The sequence below is a fragment of the Lathyrus oleraceus genome, chromosome 3, assembly GCF_024323335.1.
Source record: "Lathyrus oleraceus cultivar Zhongwan6 chromosome 3, CAAS_Psat_ZW6_1.0, whole genome shotgun sequence".
Lineage (NCBI taxonomy): Eukaryota > Viridiplantae > Streptophyta > Magnoliopsida > Fabales > Fabaceae > Lathyrus > Lathyrus oleraceus.
Window position 1 is genome coordinate 28,939,438 of NC_066581.1, and position 14,738 is coordinate 28,954,175.

Below are 14,738 nucleotides of genomic sequence, written 5' to 3' on the forward strand. Positions count from 1 at the left end.
AAAATCAATTTTACAACTTTAAAATTATTTTTACCTCAAAAAGATAAACTAAACTTACAAAAATATTTCTCTCATTTTAAAGGATTCATGCTTCAAAAATATATTAAGTTGTATTTTCGTACACCTCAGAGAATAAAACGTTTATTTTGTATAACTTAATGAAAATTTCATCTCTAAGTAGAGTTTATTTTGTATAATTTAATGAAAATTTTATCTCTAAATAGAGTTTATTTTGTATAACTTAATGAAAATTTCATCTCTATTTCTAGATAGTTAATTTACTTTATATATATATATATATATATATATATATATATATATATATATATATATATATATATATATATATATATATATATATATATATATATAAAATAAAATATTTATTGAATACATGTGTTGTTAGTATTATTTTATAAAAATCACATAATTGAATTAATTACCATTAGGATACCATAAAAAATGGGAAAGTAAGAAACAAAGTCAAACTAATGATAATTGGTTAGTTCATTGGTGATTGGCGCTGAAGTTTGGAGGAAGGATTACGGTTTGATCTTCAATAGGGATCTAGAACCACTTGATATTATAATTGATCCCAAATAAGATTAATCGGTTCAATAGATCGGATCCTGGTGGTGGAAAAAAAAATAGAAATAAAGCGTGCATGTGATAAAATGAAGATACTTCAAAAATACATTTTCTCAATTATAGCACACGAAACTCCACTATGAAAAATCATAAGATTGAACTTGGGGTTGATGTTGATCATCAACTTGGCCAGCTGAATTGAATGTTAATTGATTTTGAGGAGCAATCACTTTTCCATGCTGCTGCTGCTGATTATACAAAGAAGTTAGTTGATAAAAATAAGGACAAGTCCTTGAATCCATTCTCCTTTTCTTCTTATTCACAACACCGTCCTTTGTTTTTCTAAAATACTTGTTTATGTTTTCCCATTTCTCTTTACACCTCTTTGCACTTCTCTTGTACCCCAACTCTGACATCCCTTCAGAGATTCTCTCCCACACAGGTCCCTTGTTGTTATCACTGTTTTTTTCCTTCTTGTTCATCCTTCTGTTCATTGCACTTGTAGTACACTTGAGGTTTATCAGTGCCAACACTTCATCTCTTGGCCACCTTCTCTTGTCCTCTAACACTGGATTCTTTCTGTTGTTATCATTGTTGTTATTGGAACAAGTTGAAGGAACTACTAGTAATGCTGTTTCGCTCGAGCTAGGGTTTTGTGGGTGCGATTGTTGAGAAGAAGAACGTGCTTTTGTAGTTTTGTTGTTGACGATGTTGTTTTCATTTGTGGAAAGATGGTTTTTCAAGAAATCAATTATGGTGGCTTGTCTATGATTTGAAACAGCTTGTTCTTGTGTCATCATGTTCATCCTTTCGGTTTCTTGCTTTTTCCATTCTTCTTCTCTGGCAAGCTTTTCTTGATCTCTTTTGAGCATGTCTTGAATTAGCTTATTGTGTGTTTCTTCTTGTTGTGCCATCATTTTGTTCACCACATTCTCGCAGAAACACTTCAGCATTTCAAATCTCTCGCGCCGCCGACTCTTCCTCTTTCTGTTTCTGTCAACCTTTGATTTTTCCATCACCACCTTGTCGTTAAATTGTTTGGTCACTACAATGTCAATGTTATCGTCATCTCTTGAATTTTCTTCGTCGTGATGAGTCTTCTCTTTTTCATCAGGTTCATCATCACAACAAGTTTGATACAGACTTTGAAGCTCAATAGCAAAATCATCATGATTATGGATCTTCAATAATGATGTGTTCTCATCTTCAAACTTCTCCTTGCACTTGTCAGCACTCTTCTTAAACCCAGCTTCTGCAAGCTTCCTACACACGCCATCATAATAATAATAATGATGAAATACAAGAATAATAAACCACAGAACTAAGCATTTAAATTATATTAGTTACCTTGAGACATGGTCCCATGTGAGGTGATCTGGGAAGCAATTATCAATGGTAGATCTGATTTTGAAGAGTGCAAGAAGTTCGTCGTTAGTCCATTCGGAATCGATCAAGTGTGATGGTGGTAAAGGATGGAAGTTAAATGAAGAATTAAAGGTGGTGGTGGTGTGATTGTGATGTTGTTTAGAAGATTGGTGCGGCAATGATGATAATATTGATGGGTAGAAGAGGTTATTAGATTGAGCTTGAAGTGAGAATTGATCATGAAGAAGACTAGTAGTAGTAGTAGTCATCGTCAATGGCTGAAACTCAAACTGCTTTGATACTCCTTCATCCAACATGTTTGTTGCTACCATCTCTACTCTACCATGCATGACTAGAAAGAGGATAGAAATGCGTGGGGAAGCATGGATGGAGTGAGTCTGAGAGTGTAATAAACGGCACGTGAAAAGGAACAGAGAATGGGGCCAATGATTTTAAGGAAGGGAATCTTGAGATGGTACAAACACTGTTCATGTATTGTACTACATGTTCACCACGTGCAACTTCTTTACTGTCTACTAGTCAATCGTGGACTGGAAGCTTTGCTTTCAAATTGCATTGCGCACAGTCACACCACACGTGACTCAGTTCGTTCATCCACTATTATTACTGTATTTTCAAACAAAGAAAACCTTTGTTTTACACCTTTTTTGTTCATAGCAACTTCAGTAATTTGAGTATTATATATTATTATATGGTAGGAAACTCCGTAGAGAAAGGAATTAATTTTTTAACTCAATAAATACTTAGATATAACTAATAAATGAAAAAGGAAAAAGGAAAGGGATGAGTTATAAGTCTGAGATTCTGAGGCATTGTCTAGCGACAGAATCGTGGACCAAAAGGCAAAATAATACACAGAAATATAACGTGGGACCCGAACCCCTATCATTAACGTTGCTCATGTGTGTGCTGTCACAATATTATTGATGGTTACATCAGAGGTACACAAGTGTGAACAGCTGTATCAGAAAAACACTAGTACGTTCAACATGAAATCCTCTCTCTATACACTAGAGCCAGTTCCCTTCATTGATTCTTCACTATAATGTATACATAAATAATTTAGTTTAATCATATACCTTCGGCTCTCACTCTGTATGTTTCAAGACATTAAATTGGTTTTGAAAAGCAGAGAAGGAGTATGTATATAACAATAACAATTAACTGCATACAACTTTTCCTAGTTCCTACCTATGGTCCAAAATTTCTGGTATTTTAAAGAAGACTTCAGTTAAACATTAATCTTATTACGTGACTAAAGAAAGCATAGTAATGGAATGTGGCAGCTAAAAATACAACAGGAAACAAAAGAATTTCCACAAATGAAGAATAAGAAAGCGTGCGCACATCGCACTAAAATTAATACATGAAAATTTTCTTAGATAAATAAAGCTAGTACTAACAGTTTTGAAAGTATTCAACTATAACTTTCCTCACAAATTGTCGCAGTGTTAAATTTCACTGCTCTCCGGCAAAATAGAGAGAACTATGAGTGCTCTACTTCTTCAATAGAGATTATACATAAAACATCCAGACATCTACTGAATTTTAGAAATATCTGAGCTGAAACTTCTTTTTCTAGTGTTCCGTGATTATTACTGGTTTAATGTCTTCTGATAAGCCACCTGCAGCAGCATTTAAAAATGATTTATATGCACATAAGACTGCTAAACGGCAATAATAAAGAAAATATGCAAGGATCAAACTTTCTCACATTTTATATGTTTTTACAAGTCTTTTGTTCATGAACAAATTACCAATAATAGAAGATTAGCACAATCACGATTAACTTGAGCAAAATTTGTAACAGTAAAAGGCTTTTTCAATTTGGGTGCTTACAGATGTTGAAGTCTTCAGAAGCTCTCTTATCGCCATTGTTGCATAAGATGAAGAAGGAAGAGTAAAGGTCAATTTGAGAGCATTATGGGAGTCTTGAGAACTGGAATCACGGACAGATTCATCATGTGGTAATGTTACTTCCTTCTCTCCAATCTCATCATGATCAGTTTCAACCTTTGGACCATCATCAGAGCTCTCGAATTGGCTAATGCAATCAGAGGCTTTCTCCTTTTGCTCATTTGGTGCACTCACTGGATTGACATTTATAGGTTTAGACTTTCCAATTTTATCTAAATCTGTCTCTACCAATGGCTTATTGCTATCAGTATATGTAAGTAATTCCCTGCAATTGCATACATTCAAAGACATTATTCAACAAGTGGGCTACACGCAAAAGAAGGTAAAGATAATAGTCTATGCTCAAGCAGATGGTTAACTTAGTTATGTACCATTCAAAGTTAATCGGTTTCTGAAAAACCCTCCTGTAACTTCCAGTAACACTAGTAATCGAGAACTCCCTGATAACAAATAAAAATAGACTAGAGTAAGATAACCGGCAAACAGAGAAAAAGTAAAATAGACAGCGAATGTAGAATCAGACTCTTTGAGATTTGAGACGTGATTCTTAATATTACATACTTTGCATTATGCACGCTCTCAGTTAAACTGACTCCATCCTGACCAGTACAAACAAACATGTAACTAATTAGGAAAATAAATTATCTTTAGACCAAACAATAAGTAAAGCAGGTTGTGAAAGATGTGCTAGGAAAGCACCATAGAGATACATGGAGCTAATTGGAGTAACAGAAGGAGGAGGGGTAGAAAGAGAAGAAGTGAGGGGCTATATATGTTACTATATAGTAATGTCTTAAACTAGAAATCATAGTTTGAAAGTGCACCGATACGGCGTACAGTCTTGGCTCCTTGAACATCACTCTTAATCATACAAATACAAAAATTAGTAAGCTAGAACAGCAAGAGGTCAAATTGATACGTACTTTATTTGTCAAATCATTATACACTTTGACAATATCGTTGGTAGGATAAATCGACCGTGAACTGCAAAATAGTAAATGTAGAGAAAATCAAATAAATATAAATGCCAGAGATTCAACAACCCCCCAAAAAAAAAATAAGTAAAATACCACACATTATTTGGTCAGGCTTACCCTGGCATAGGAAGGATGACATCATCAATTGTATAACATTTTGAATTTAGATCTTCAGCATTCACAACCTGTCATATTAAGTAAACCCACTTCAAAATGTAAACCTTATTTAGAACACTGGTACACGTATGTACCGAGTCCGTACCCTTTTTCTTTAAAGTTGGTACGGGCGCTGGTAGGTGGAATTTGAAACCAAAGGAATGGGAGGTAACTTATGGATCCTCAATCCCTAAACTCCAATTAATTGCATTGGAACTCCTTTCACAACCAAGTTCTTCATCTTTTGCCGAGAGAAATTGGAGCACATATGGATTTATTCACTCATTGAAAAGGAATAGGTTCAATCCAGAGTTGAAGATTTTGTTTTTGTTCATACAAATCTCTTTCTTCTCTCAAGAAAGAGAAAGACTTCTAATAAAGGAGCAACAAAAATGTGGGTTATTTATTGGTGGAGATGAATGAGATCTATTCGATGGAGCTGGTATTCTTGAAGTTGCTAGTCTGTCTCTCGATGAACCTGAACTAGAAGCCGCTCTTTTTAATGATGTTGGGGAGAGAAATATTGATATTCAATCATGATTTCATGAATTATTGACACTTTTAAAGTGTGATTTTTTTATGTTATTGCCCAGACTCTTTTTTAATCAAATTGTTTTTTAATTTTGATGTTTTGTTGTCATTTGACCAATATAATTCTTTTGTTGTTTTTATAATTGTATTTTAAAAAATTATAGTAACGTACCCATACCTTAGTTTATTTTAAAATGTTATATTCCATACTGTACCTGTACCGGGTACGTACCGGTACCTATGCAACACAGATCCACACACTTTTGCCTGTTCCTTGGTTTAGTAACAGACCTCTCTCATAGAGGCAAAAATCAAAAGACTAACCTTTACATTACTACTACTTTTGTCATGAATATCTCCAGAGACCTCATCTTCATTATTAGTGTCATAACTATCACCGCAGTCGTCACCAGAGTCAAGTCCAACAATCTCTGCAACTTTTTCAGAAGGATTTTCTTTACAGTATACCAAGTCTCCTAATACTACTTGTTCAGTTCCTGCCACATAGTAGAATTGAATTCAACTTAATAAATAATCTTTTAACTTCAAATACCATAATAATGACTGTTCTTGGTAAGGATTATATGAAAAACGCATTGAATGCGCTAAGTATGTAAGGAGATGCAACATTGGAGGTTAATTGTCTGAGAAAGCAAGATAAAAATAGAAAGTTATTACAAATCACAACTTACCATATTTTTGCACCCTAGTACTTGCTGCATTGTTCCACAAATAACTTTGATAACTATGCACATACCTAAAAGAACAGAAGTAGTGGAATGATAAAATGAATATTTGTCATCATTTATTAGTCTACATAGCACACTTGCTCAGCGCGACATAAAAGAAAACAGTCTAAATTGCTCATTTAGAGTTTTAGCTTCATTATTTCAAAAGCAGAGGTTTAGTGCTGAATCCACCAATTTTGTATTGGTGATAGTGAAGCGTACAAACGGTATGAAAAAATAAATGCACTCTTCAGTTATGTTTCACATATATATTAGACCAGCCTAGAGTGTGTTTACCATCAAATATCAATCAGCCTGATGTGAAATTATAGAACTGGGTGGAATGGAACCCCAAGGGATAAGGAGAAGAGAAAAGACGTATATATCTTGCACAAACTTGACATTAGTGATAAACTTCACACTTACAAAGGTAATCCCCAACAACAACAACAACAACACTAACAGCCTTGCTCTGACTATTAAAAAATGAAATAAAGCAGGTATAGCAACATGTCTATATATGCAATTGTAATATGGCCATACAATAATCCTTCTGCATCTTTTATGTTGAATACTCATACTCATAATAAGCTTTTCAGCCACAATACCACCCAACATCTTCACAACTGAGGTAATTCTTTAGTATGAAATGGAATGAAAGAGAAGGATCAATATGAAAAAGAAAGTAATATGTGAAAGAGAATTTTTTTATTTTCAAGCAAGAAACATTACTATCTGTAGTCTCTAATGTAAAGTGACTCGGAGCTAATACTGCATTTGTTGAGCAATAGAAATGATACTTGATATTGCATATCTAATTACCCCAACTACGAAAAATCACTACCAGTAACAGTGTGTCTAGCTAAACATTTACTTCAAAACATACCAATTTATTTAAATACTCACATCATCCTTAAAGTTCGTGGAATAGATTTCAAAGCCTGCAAGTAGCTCCCAGGAAATTGTTTTAAACATTTAAGCTGCAGAAGATTTGTCAACAAAATTTGGTCATGACATCATACGTGGATGAACATAGTTGGTAAACAAAGAGATTAGCTTCATTTTCAAATCAAGTTAATGGAATAAACATATAACAAATGTAGAAATAGTTTCCATCTGAAGCTTACCACAGCCCTTTCGGCAACTAAGAATTGGGGCAACTGCTTAAGTGTCCCAGCAATGTCATTAGTATCTTTATAGTACTTGCGTGCCTTGGCTATTATATATTTTTGTATTTAAATAAGTTATGGAGAACAATGAAATTGAATACATTATTATAAACTATTAGAGCACAGTTAATTGAGTAAGACATATCGTCTGTTATATATTCTAGAAACGACAAAAGGATATCTCCATCTCTTGGATCAAGGATCAAGTCCACAGCATGTTTCCATTCCCCTCGGAATAATGCGGCTCCAATAAGGTGAGTAGGCACAGAACCACTTCCAAAACGCTGAGCAGTGAACAAATATGTAGAATAAGTTGCTTATAAAGCAAAGATGAAAATTAAAATAAGTTCTGCGATAAACACAGACTGAAATACAATTTTACTACTTTATAATGTTTCAACTATAGGCAAAACCAGGGAAGAGAAAACATAAGACTTTTATTTTATGCCTTTGGCAAAGCCGGCAGCATGCCTAAACAAAACAATTCCCAAGCTGAAATTTAGACTTGAGTTCAACAAAGTAAGTGTAATTTTTATGAGAATGTTCGTACGCCTTAAAATATTCAGTCCAGGAATGTACAGCAAATAAAAGTTTATATTACAAAGACAAAGGGCTGACAAATGTTGGAGAGAGTGAAATCGCCATTCAAGTATAATCTTGAAACAAGACCTACAAATGATTTTCATTAATTAGGAAAAATGAATGAGGTAGGAATCTCGAGGTTAGTGGAAGGCTCTAGAGAATAGAGTGAGTTTGCATTTGAACAATCAAAAATATATACGAGGCAGCCACTACAAGGTGGGGCGACAGGCAATGTCACGAAATGTTCGTCGGGGTGGACAAATATGGGTACGCATATTTCCAGACAAACCTGTTACAGGAAGAGCTACCGAAACACGTATGGGTTTGGGAAAAGAATCTCCAAGTATTGGGTACTTGTCATAAAACCCGGCAGAATAGTTTGTGAAATGGGAGGGGAATCAAAAAGTATCGCTAAAAAGGTTATTTCAATAGCAGTATCCAAAATGCCTTATTAGAACTCAATTCATTCTTTTAAGAATAATCATTAGAACAAACTTGGTTTTTAGTATGAAAAAAATGACAACTAACGTTTTTTAACACGATACCTTTTTACTTCAACGTTTTGATTGAAACATTAAAAAAAATTATATGATTCAACCTCAAAATGTAGCTTTAGGTTTGCCTTGGACTTGGAATTGGAAGTGTGGTAAGACGAGACGAAATAAGATTAGAAATGAAAATATTAGAGAGAGTGTTGAGGTTGCATCCATAGTAAAAAAGATGATGGAAAATAGGCTTAGGTGGTTTGGACAAGTAGAAAGAAGACCTGTGAATTTTGTAGTAAAGAGAGTGGATCAGATGAAGGTAGTCAAACAACTAGAGATATGGAGAGCCTAGAAAAACTATTATGAAGGATTATGAGATTAACGTTGGATAAAAATATGGTTTATGATAGAACATTATGGCGTAGTTTGATTCATGCAGCCAACCCCACTTAGTGGGATAAGGCCATGGTTGTTGTTGTTGTAGTACAAAGAAAATAAAAAAAAATGGAAAGTTAGAGACATGAAGACAGGCCTTGGAAGCATATGACTTTCATAATCATTTAAGTAGATGAAAAACAAAGCATATGGCATGCAAGCTCAGCAAGAGGCGCATAAATTCTAGCTTATAAGTGAAAATTGGAGAGAAAGCACAAGTGTAACATTTTAATCAATATAAGCAAAGCGGATAAAATGAAGGAATGTTTTTGGTGTGATTTGTGATAGAAAAATGCCATTCAAGTTTTTAAAAAATTGCCTTCACAGCTATAAGACCTGCCATGTTTTATGTGACTGAATGGTGGGCAGTGAAGAGCCAACAAGATAGTGAACTCAGCATTGCAAATATGAGAATGTTTTGATGGATGAGTGATTAGACAAGACAAGATTAGAAAGAAATAAAATTAGACTCATCTTAAAGAAAAATGTTAGAGCCTCTTAGATATAGTTTGGGCATGTAGGGAAAAACCATAGAAGCACATCTGAAGAGAGTAAACCAAATGGTGGGAGGACACGCCAAGATTATGAGCATAGTTATCAACCCTGGGCAATGGAATGAGGCAGCCAGCCCCTAGACTACTATATCATTATGGCCACAATACTGAATCTTGTAATATAAGCTTAATTTAAAACCTACACTATACTATCCTATACATTCAAAAATTATTTTAAAAAATGAACGATCACAGGAGAACATAGAGATTTAAGTGGAATAAAGGTGTCAGTAGGAAGAAGAAAATCAAAAGTAGAATCGTGGAAAAAAAGGGTGAGCAACATAATAGAGAAAGTACTTGTAAACCAAAGTAGTTAACAAGGGTTAGACTTAGAAAGTACTTGTAAACCAAAGTAGTTAACAAAGCCATGTCGTCCTAAAGAATCTGCAGCAGCTTTTATGGTATCTACAGAATCTGCAACAACGCCTCTGATAAAATATGTCAGTTATAGTGGTAAATATAAAAAGGTACAGTGACATCAACAAGTATAAATAATTGTAACCGATAGATATTAAATTAAGAGAGGATAAGTGAATTTCATGTATAGATAATAATCTCACCGCAATGTGATTGTAAATCTGTTTCCCAATAGCTGGCCAAGACATAATCCTTCATTAACGTAACTGGACAATAATACATTTATTGTTTCAACATCCATAAGAAAAACGAATGAATAGAGGCACATCGAGCACGTATTATAATTCAATCCCCTTACCAGAAGTCACCCACTTTAATACCAAACAACTTCCCATTAAGGGAAGCTAGTTTACTTGCTTGCTGCTTATAAACAGTAACCTAGAAACAAATATGAGAAATAGACCAACTGAAGCATCTGTCTCTAAATGAACAGTTACAATAGAAAATGAATGTATACTGCAAATCAGAAAAATAAAAAATTTGTTACCCTTTGGGTCGTGACAGCACGCTTATCCTTTGTACCCGCAAATCCAAATGATTTCGACTGTCAGTTAACTACCAGTCAGTTAAAAAACTTAACAAGACTTTCTAGCAATCAACTATAATCTAAGCAGACTGCAGATATTAATTTAGTTTTCAAAGGGTGGTTAGGGACAAAGGAGCGAAGAGCACGCAAGACATGATAAAAACAGAATTCAATTTCCTTACTGACCAGTCATCACAATACACATATGGTTGGGAATAAAATGTTAGTAGCCAAATGGATAAATTTTGACGCTGGGATATAAAAAATGGTTTCATCTAACTGAAACCAAACATTTTACATCATAAATAAATCAGAATTTAATGAGCCAAAAAATTCACACAGCTGCTCAATATAATAATACTATTAAATTTTAACTTCCAAGTTAAAAACAAAAGCCATAGAGGCATAATAAAAATTTGTATAGAATCATCACTACGATAAGCAAATATTTAAAAAAAAAAAAAAGGAAAATAGAAATGAAACTATTACTCATCTCCCATTTCCATATGCCCATCATTAATAACCAAGGAAAAGAAATGTGAACACGCGTTCATTTTCAAACTACAGTATGTAGATTGTGTATTATCACAGAGAAATGCAATCATACTTGCGGTGACGGTGAGTCAAACACATTTCCAAACATACACATAATCTATCATCAACAGAATGCCTAGTAATTAAATATATACAAATGAGCAAAACACACCCTGATGCCAAGCATATGTCCAAGCACCCCCAAAGCTTCCTGGGTATCTTTGTTCTCCTTATAAAGATGAAACCTATAAATTACATTGGTATAAACATTCAGCCAATGGCAATGAGCAACTTAACACGGTATATAAAAGTGGGAATATATCATCGCCGAATATGAAATGTAAGCAAGAGTTGATATCACTTTCAGGTAATGACTGAATAAAAAAATGTGTTAGTAAAGACAATAGTTAAATAAAATGGGGAATATATCATCACCCAATATGAAATGTAAGCAAGAGTTGATATCACTTTCAGGTAATGACTGAATAAAAAAATGTGTTAGTAAAGACAATAGTTAAATTGAAGTCCAGTCCTTCCAGTCAGAACTCAGAAGCCTCAAATTCAAGCTTGGTGAATTTTGTTACAGGGGAAAATGATACTCTCCTTACTTGTTTCTTTATTATTTGTGGTGATAAAGCAGTTTTTGTGAGTAAAGTTGATAGGAGCCTGAGTAATAAGAGTTAGTTATGATTCTCTCTGAACTTTAGGAACTCGGAAGCCTCCATTTAAGAGATTGGTGAATTTAGTTACAGGGGAAAATGATACTCACTTTGCTCGTATCTTTATTATTTGCTGTGATCAATCAGTTTTTGGGAGTAAAGTCAACATCAACAAACAATAAATAAGAAAAATCCAAGTGAAGGCAGATTAAGATAAATTGTAATGAAATTGTTTTAATATAAAAATCAACATGGAATACATTGAGCATTACTAAATTTATATTTTATCAAACAAAATGGCTCAGAAGTTGATAGACTCATAGTGAATAAGACCTAAGGACAGAGACAGGTAGGGTCTTACTAAACAACTTTTCTCTTGAATCAAAGCAATCCCAGATAGAACAAATAGAAAATAAGATACAAAAATGTAAATCTTCAGGGTGTCCGAGAGAACCTCAACATCTCTATGACCTCTAGAATCCGCCACTCTCTAATTTTCAAAACAGACTAAGAAACTGGCTGTTAAAACACAACATGATCAGTTATTTAGGGTATTATCCCCTATTACTCCTCTATTTCTACTTACATATACCCTTCTAATTTAAGAACAGGCCTGTTATCATAAATTTTACCTAAGGAACTTGCCAGCATCTGGCCAATTTTCTGAACCTCTGCTGTCAAAAGGCTTATTATCTCTTTCTTTGCGTTTCCTAGAGTTTTTGTCTCTGTTGTTGGATTTACCAGAATTCGATCTCACACGAATGCATTTTGAGGAAGCATCGGGTCCATCAACTGTGTCGGTCACCAGGAAATTGAAGTTTTCCCTAAAGAAAATATGCACTGCCTGATAGATTTAAGAAGCATAAAGTTATGTTGTTCTGAATTGGAGAAAAAAATACTAAAAAATGAATTCATTATGCTTGCCTCATAGAAGAATCAAATCAGTCTCGTATTTCTCATCTTAACTAAATGTAAAAGCAAATAATAATGCTGAACTAAAAAAACCTAAACAAATGAACTGCAAATACACATGATCCCTGATGAAAACTTCAACCCATCCCTACCTAGACTTTGAACTAATATCAGTGCACTCGCTGATATAGATACTCTATTGTATACATTCTAAATCCATTGTGATGAGACACCCTAGTTCCTAAACTCTGACCTAATATCAAGTTACTAACATATCATATGCCTCCCAAATCTAACATAGCACGAGAAAGACAGAGACTAGTACTAACCGTTCGATGTGATTTATCAGAATCCGGAGAAAGAATAATAGGAGAGAGACTCTCTTCGCCGCCAGCATTAATTTGATTAATAAATTCCTCCAAACAGGAAGCATCAGAATCCCCCGCAAGAGACTTAAAAGCTTCAATTTGAGAGGCATAACTTATAACTTCAGTTTCAGATGCATCTGTTTGATTTTCCTGAACACTCTGAAACAAGAACAATAAGTTAAACACATAAATGAACCGCAAATCATTGAATAAGCTCAAATCATCATCATACCTTGGATTCAACAGCAGAGACCTTAGATTCCTCTGCAATGGCTTCAAGTGAGGACAACTCAACAACCTTTCCATCAGTGTCCACTTCATGCACAATAAAATCAGAATACCTATATCACAAATTCAATCGAGTCAGTGTTGAATGGTATTTTACCATGCATCACTTCATACAGTGAGCATGTGCTAACCTTTGCTTTAAAACTCCGCGGAAGCCAGGGAGGTTGGAAATGTAGCAGGAGATGCCAACGTCGTGTTCCTCCATGGAATTCATTGTCACAATTAGGGTTTTAGTTCAGAGAGGTAAAGAGCGGGAGGGATGAACGTGCTACGTTCTATGCTACTGCTAATGCATTTGAGGTGTTCGACGGTTTTCCTCAAAAACGCACCGGTTTCTTTAGCAAATATTGTCTTTGGGCTTCAACCTGTTACTATTTGGGTTTGTAAAATAAAACAAGAAAATGTTGTTATTAGCACTCCCCGTATTTGTTAATACATCAAGTTATATATAGAATTGCACTTCATCTTTAATATTTCCAATCTACGAGGATTCCCATCTTGATGATCAAAAAGATTTCAAGTGCATTCACATTCAACGGCTCTCTGTACTACCGAGTTTGTTATTCTCTCACTACTTGATAACCCATATTTTATGAGTTATTATACAGCCTAATCTCTTGTTTAAAACTAGTAAATTTATCATTTTATTTGTGTTTTAATGTATTATAGATGTTTATGTAGTTTTTAGTTTATAGCATAATAGGTGATCTTTCTTGTAGTTTTGATGTGTTTGTTGCTTGGTTTTAAGTAAGTATTCTGGTGAGCTGAAGCAAGACAGTTGATGACGAAACCTAGAAGTTCAAGCTGGAACAAAAATGAATTCAGTTATGGAATAAAATGAAGCAACTGTTGAATCCTTATGGCATATGTGGATAAGGAGTTGCATTGGGAAAAAATATATGTTTGTGTGTTGTTAGAGTCTCCTTAAGCTAAGTGGATAAGACATATGGCGCAAAAAGACAAAAGAAGGTACAACAGAAGATCCTCAATGGAGCGCGCCATGCAGAAAGGACATCATGGTCTGCGTCTTCAACCATAGCAGACTGACATGCTACACCTTGTCCCCCACTATTATCCATGTACTTGATTTCTTGTAGATAAAACTGCAGGAAGGAAGGAAATATTCTTATTTGATATTTAGGCTTGATGTGATCCTACTAAGACCCATATGATCCAAGACAAGAGAGAAATAAACCCTAACTGAAGGCTTATAAATAGACAATTTTGAAGTTTGCTAAAAGAGTTCAGCATCTTAGATAAAACCACTGAGAATATTATTGTATGAAAAAGTGGAGAGAAAAAAGTGTTTCTTCTTCTTCTAACCTTTTTTAGTGCTAATTGCTGAAGTCTGACGCGATTGAAGTCATTACTTGTTGGTTATCCACCACAAGGAAGTTTCACGTTACTTTTAGGTTGTTGTTTATTTTTCATCTTTTGTTTAAGAATGTTTCCTTTCAGAACCAGTTTTGTAATTTGTACTCAGCTCATTATGAGTTAAACCTTTTATGTGCTGAGCAATGAGAAGT

At 34.3% G+C, this 14,738-nt stretch overlaps 2 protein-coding genes across 3 annotated transcripts; both read right to left on the reverse strand.

Annotated features, from left to right (window-relative positions):
* Window positions 1–563: 563 nt before the first annotated feature.
* On the reverse strand, window positions 564–2,454 carry LOC127132272 (trihelix transcription factor GTL2). The gene is made up of 2 exons (XM_051061183.1): window positions 1,936–2,454; window positions 564–1,851 (listed from the first exon to the last, which is right to left on the reverse strand). The coding sequence occupies exons 1-2, from the start codon at window positions 2,301–2,303 to the stop codon at window positions 726–728; spliced, it is 1,494 nt and encodes a 497-aa protein (XP_050917140.1). The 5' UTR covers window positions 2,304–2,454; the 3' UTR covers window positions 564–725.
* Window positions 2,455–3,200: 746 nt separating this feature from the next.
* On the reverse strand, window positions 3,201–13,563 carry LOC127132273 (multisubstrate pseudouridine synthase 7). 2 transcript variants are annotated; one of them, XM_051061185.1, is made up of 20 exons: window positions 13,344–13,563; window positions 13,157–13,265; window positions 12,886–13,074; window positions 12,277–12,488; window positions 11,158–11,230; window positions 10,413–10,469; window positions 10,224–10,303; window positions 10,069–10,131; window positions 9,849–9,936; window positions 7,633–7,736; window positions 7,411–7,513; window positions 7,190–7,263; window positions 6,248–6,312; window positions 5,880–6,052; window positions 4,986–5,053; window positions 4,815–4,875; window positions 4,453–4,490; window positions 4,263–4,331; window positions 3,814–4,156; window positions 3,201–3,599 (listed from the first exon to the last, which is right to left on the reverse strand). In XM_051061185.1, the coding sequence occupies exons 1-20, from the start codon at window positions 13,424–13,426 to the stop codon at window positions 3,570–3,572; spliced, it is 2,082 nt and encodes a 693-aa protein (XP_050917142.1). In that variant the 5' UTR covers window positions 13,427–13,563; the 3' UTR covers window positions 3,201–3,569. The 2 variants fall into 2 exon arrangements, with proteins under 2 accessions (XP_050917142.1, XP_050917141.1); XM_051061184.1 differs by having other exon boundaries at window positions 12,886–13,083; window positions 13,344–13,561.
* Between the last annotated feature and the right edge of the window lie 1,175 nt (window positions 13,564–14,738).

What these genes read in the sequence shown, in the direction of transcription:
- LOC127132272 (XM_051061183.1), bottom strand. Translation starts at nt 2,303, where the DNA reads ATGCATGGTAGAGTAGAGATGGTAGCAACAAACATGTTGGATGAAGGA. An exon ending in ACATGGGACCATGTCTCAAG is followed by an intron (nt 1,852 to 1,935) that starts GTAACTAATATA and finishes TGGCGTGTGTAG; the next exon opens with GAAGCTTGCAGAAGCTGGGT.
- LOC127132273 (XM_051061184.1), bottom strand. Translation starts at nt 13,426, where the DNA reads ATGAATTCCATGGAGGAACACGACGTTGGCATCTCCTGCTACATTTCC. An exon ending in CTGATAAATCACATCGAACG is followed by an intron (nt 12,489 to 12,885) that starts GTTAGTACTAGT and finishes TAAATCTATCAG; the next exon opens with GCAGTGCATATTTTCTTTAG. An exon ending in GTGCTGTCACGACCCAAAGG is followed by an intron (nt 10,304 to 10,412) that starts GTAACAAATTTT and finishes ATTTGTTTCTAG; the next exon opens with GTTACTGTTTATAAGCAGCA.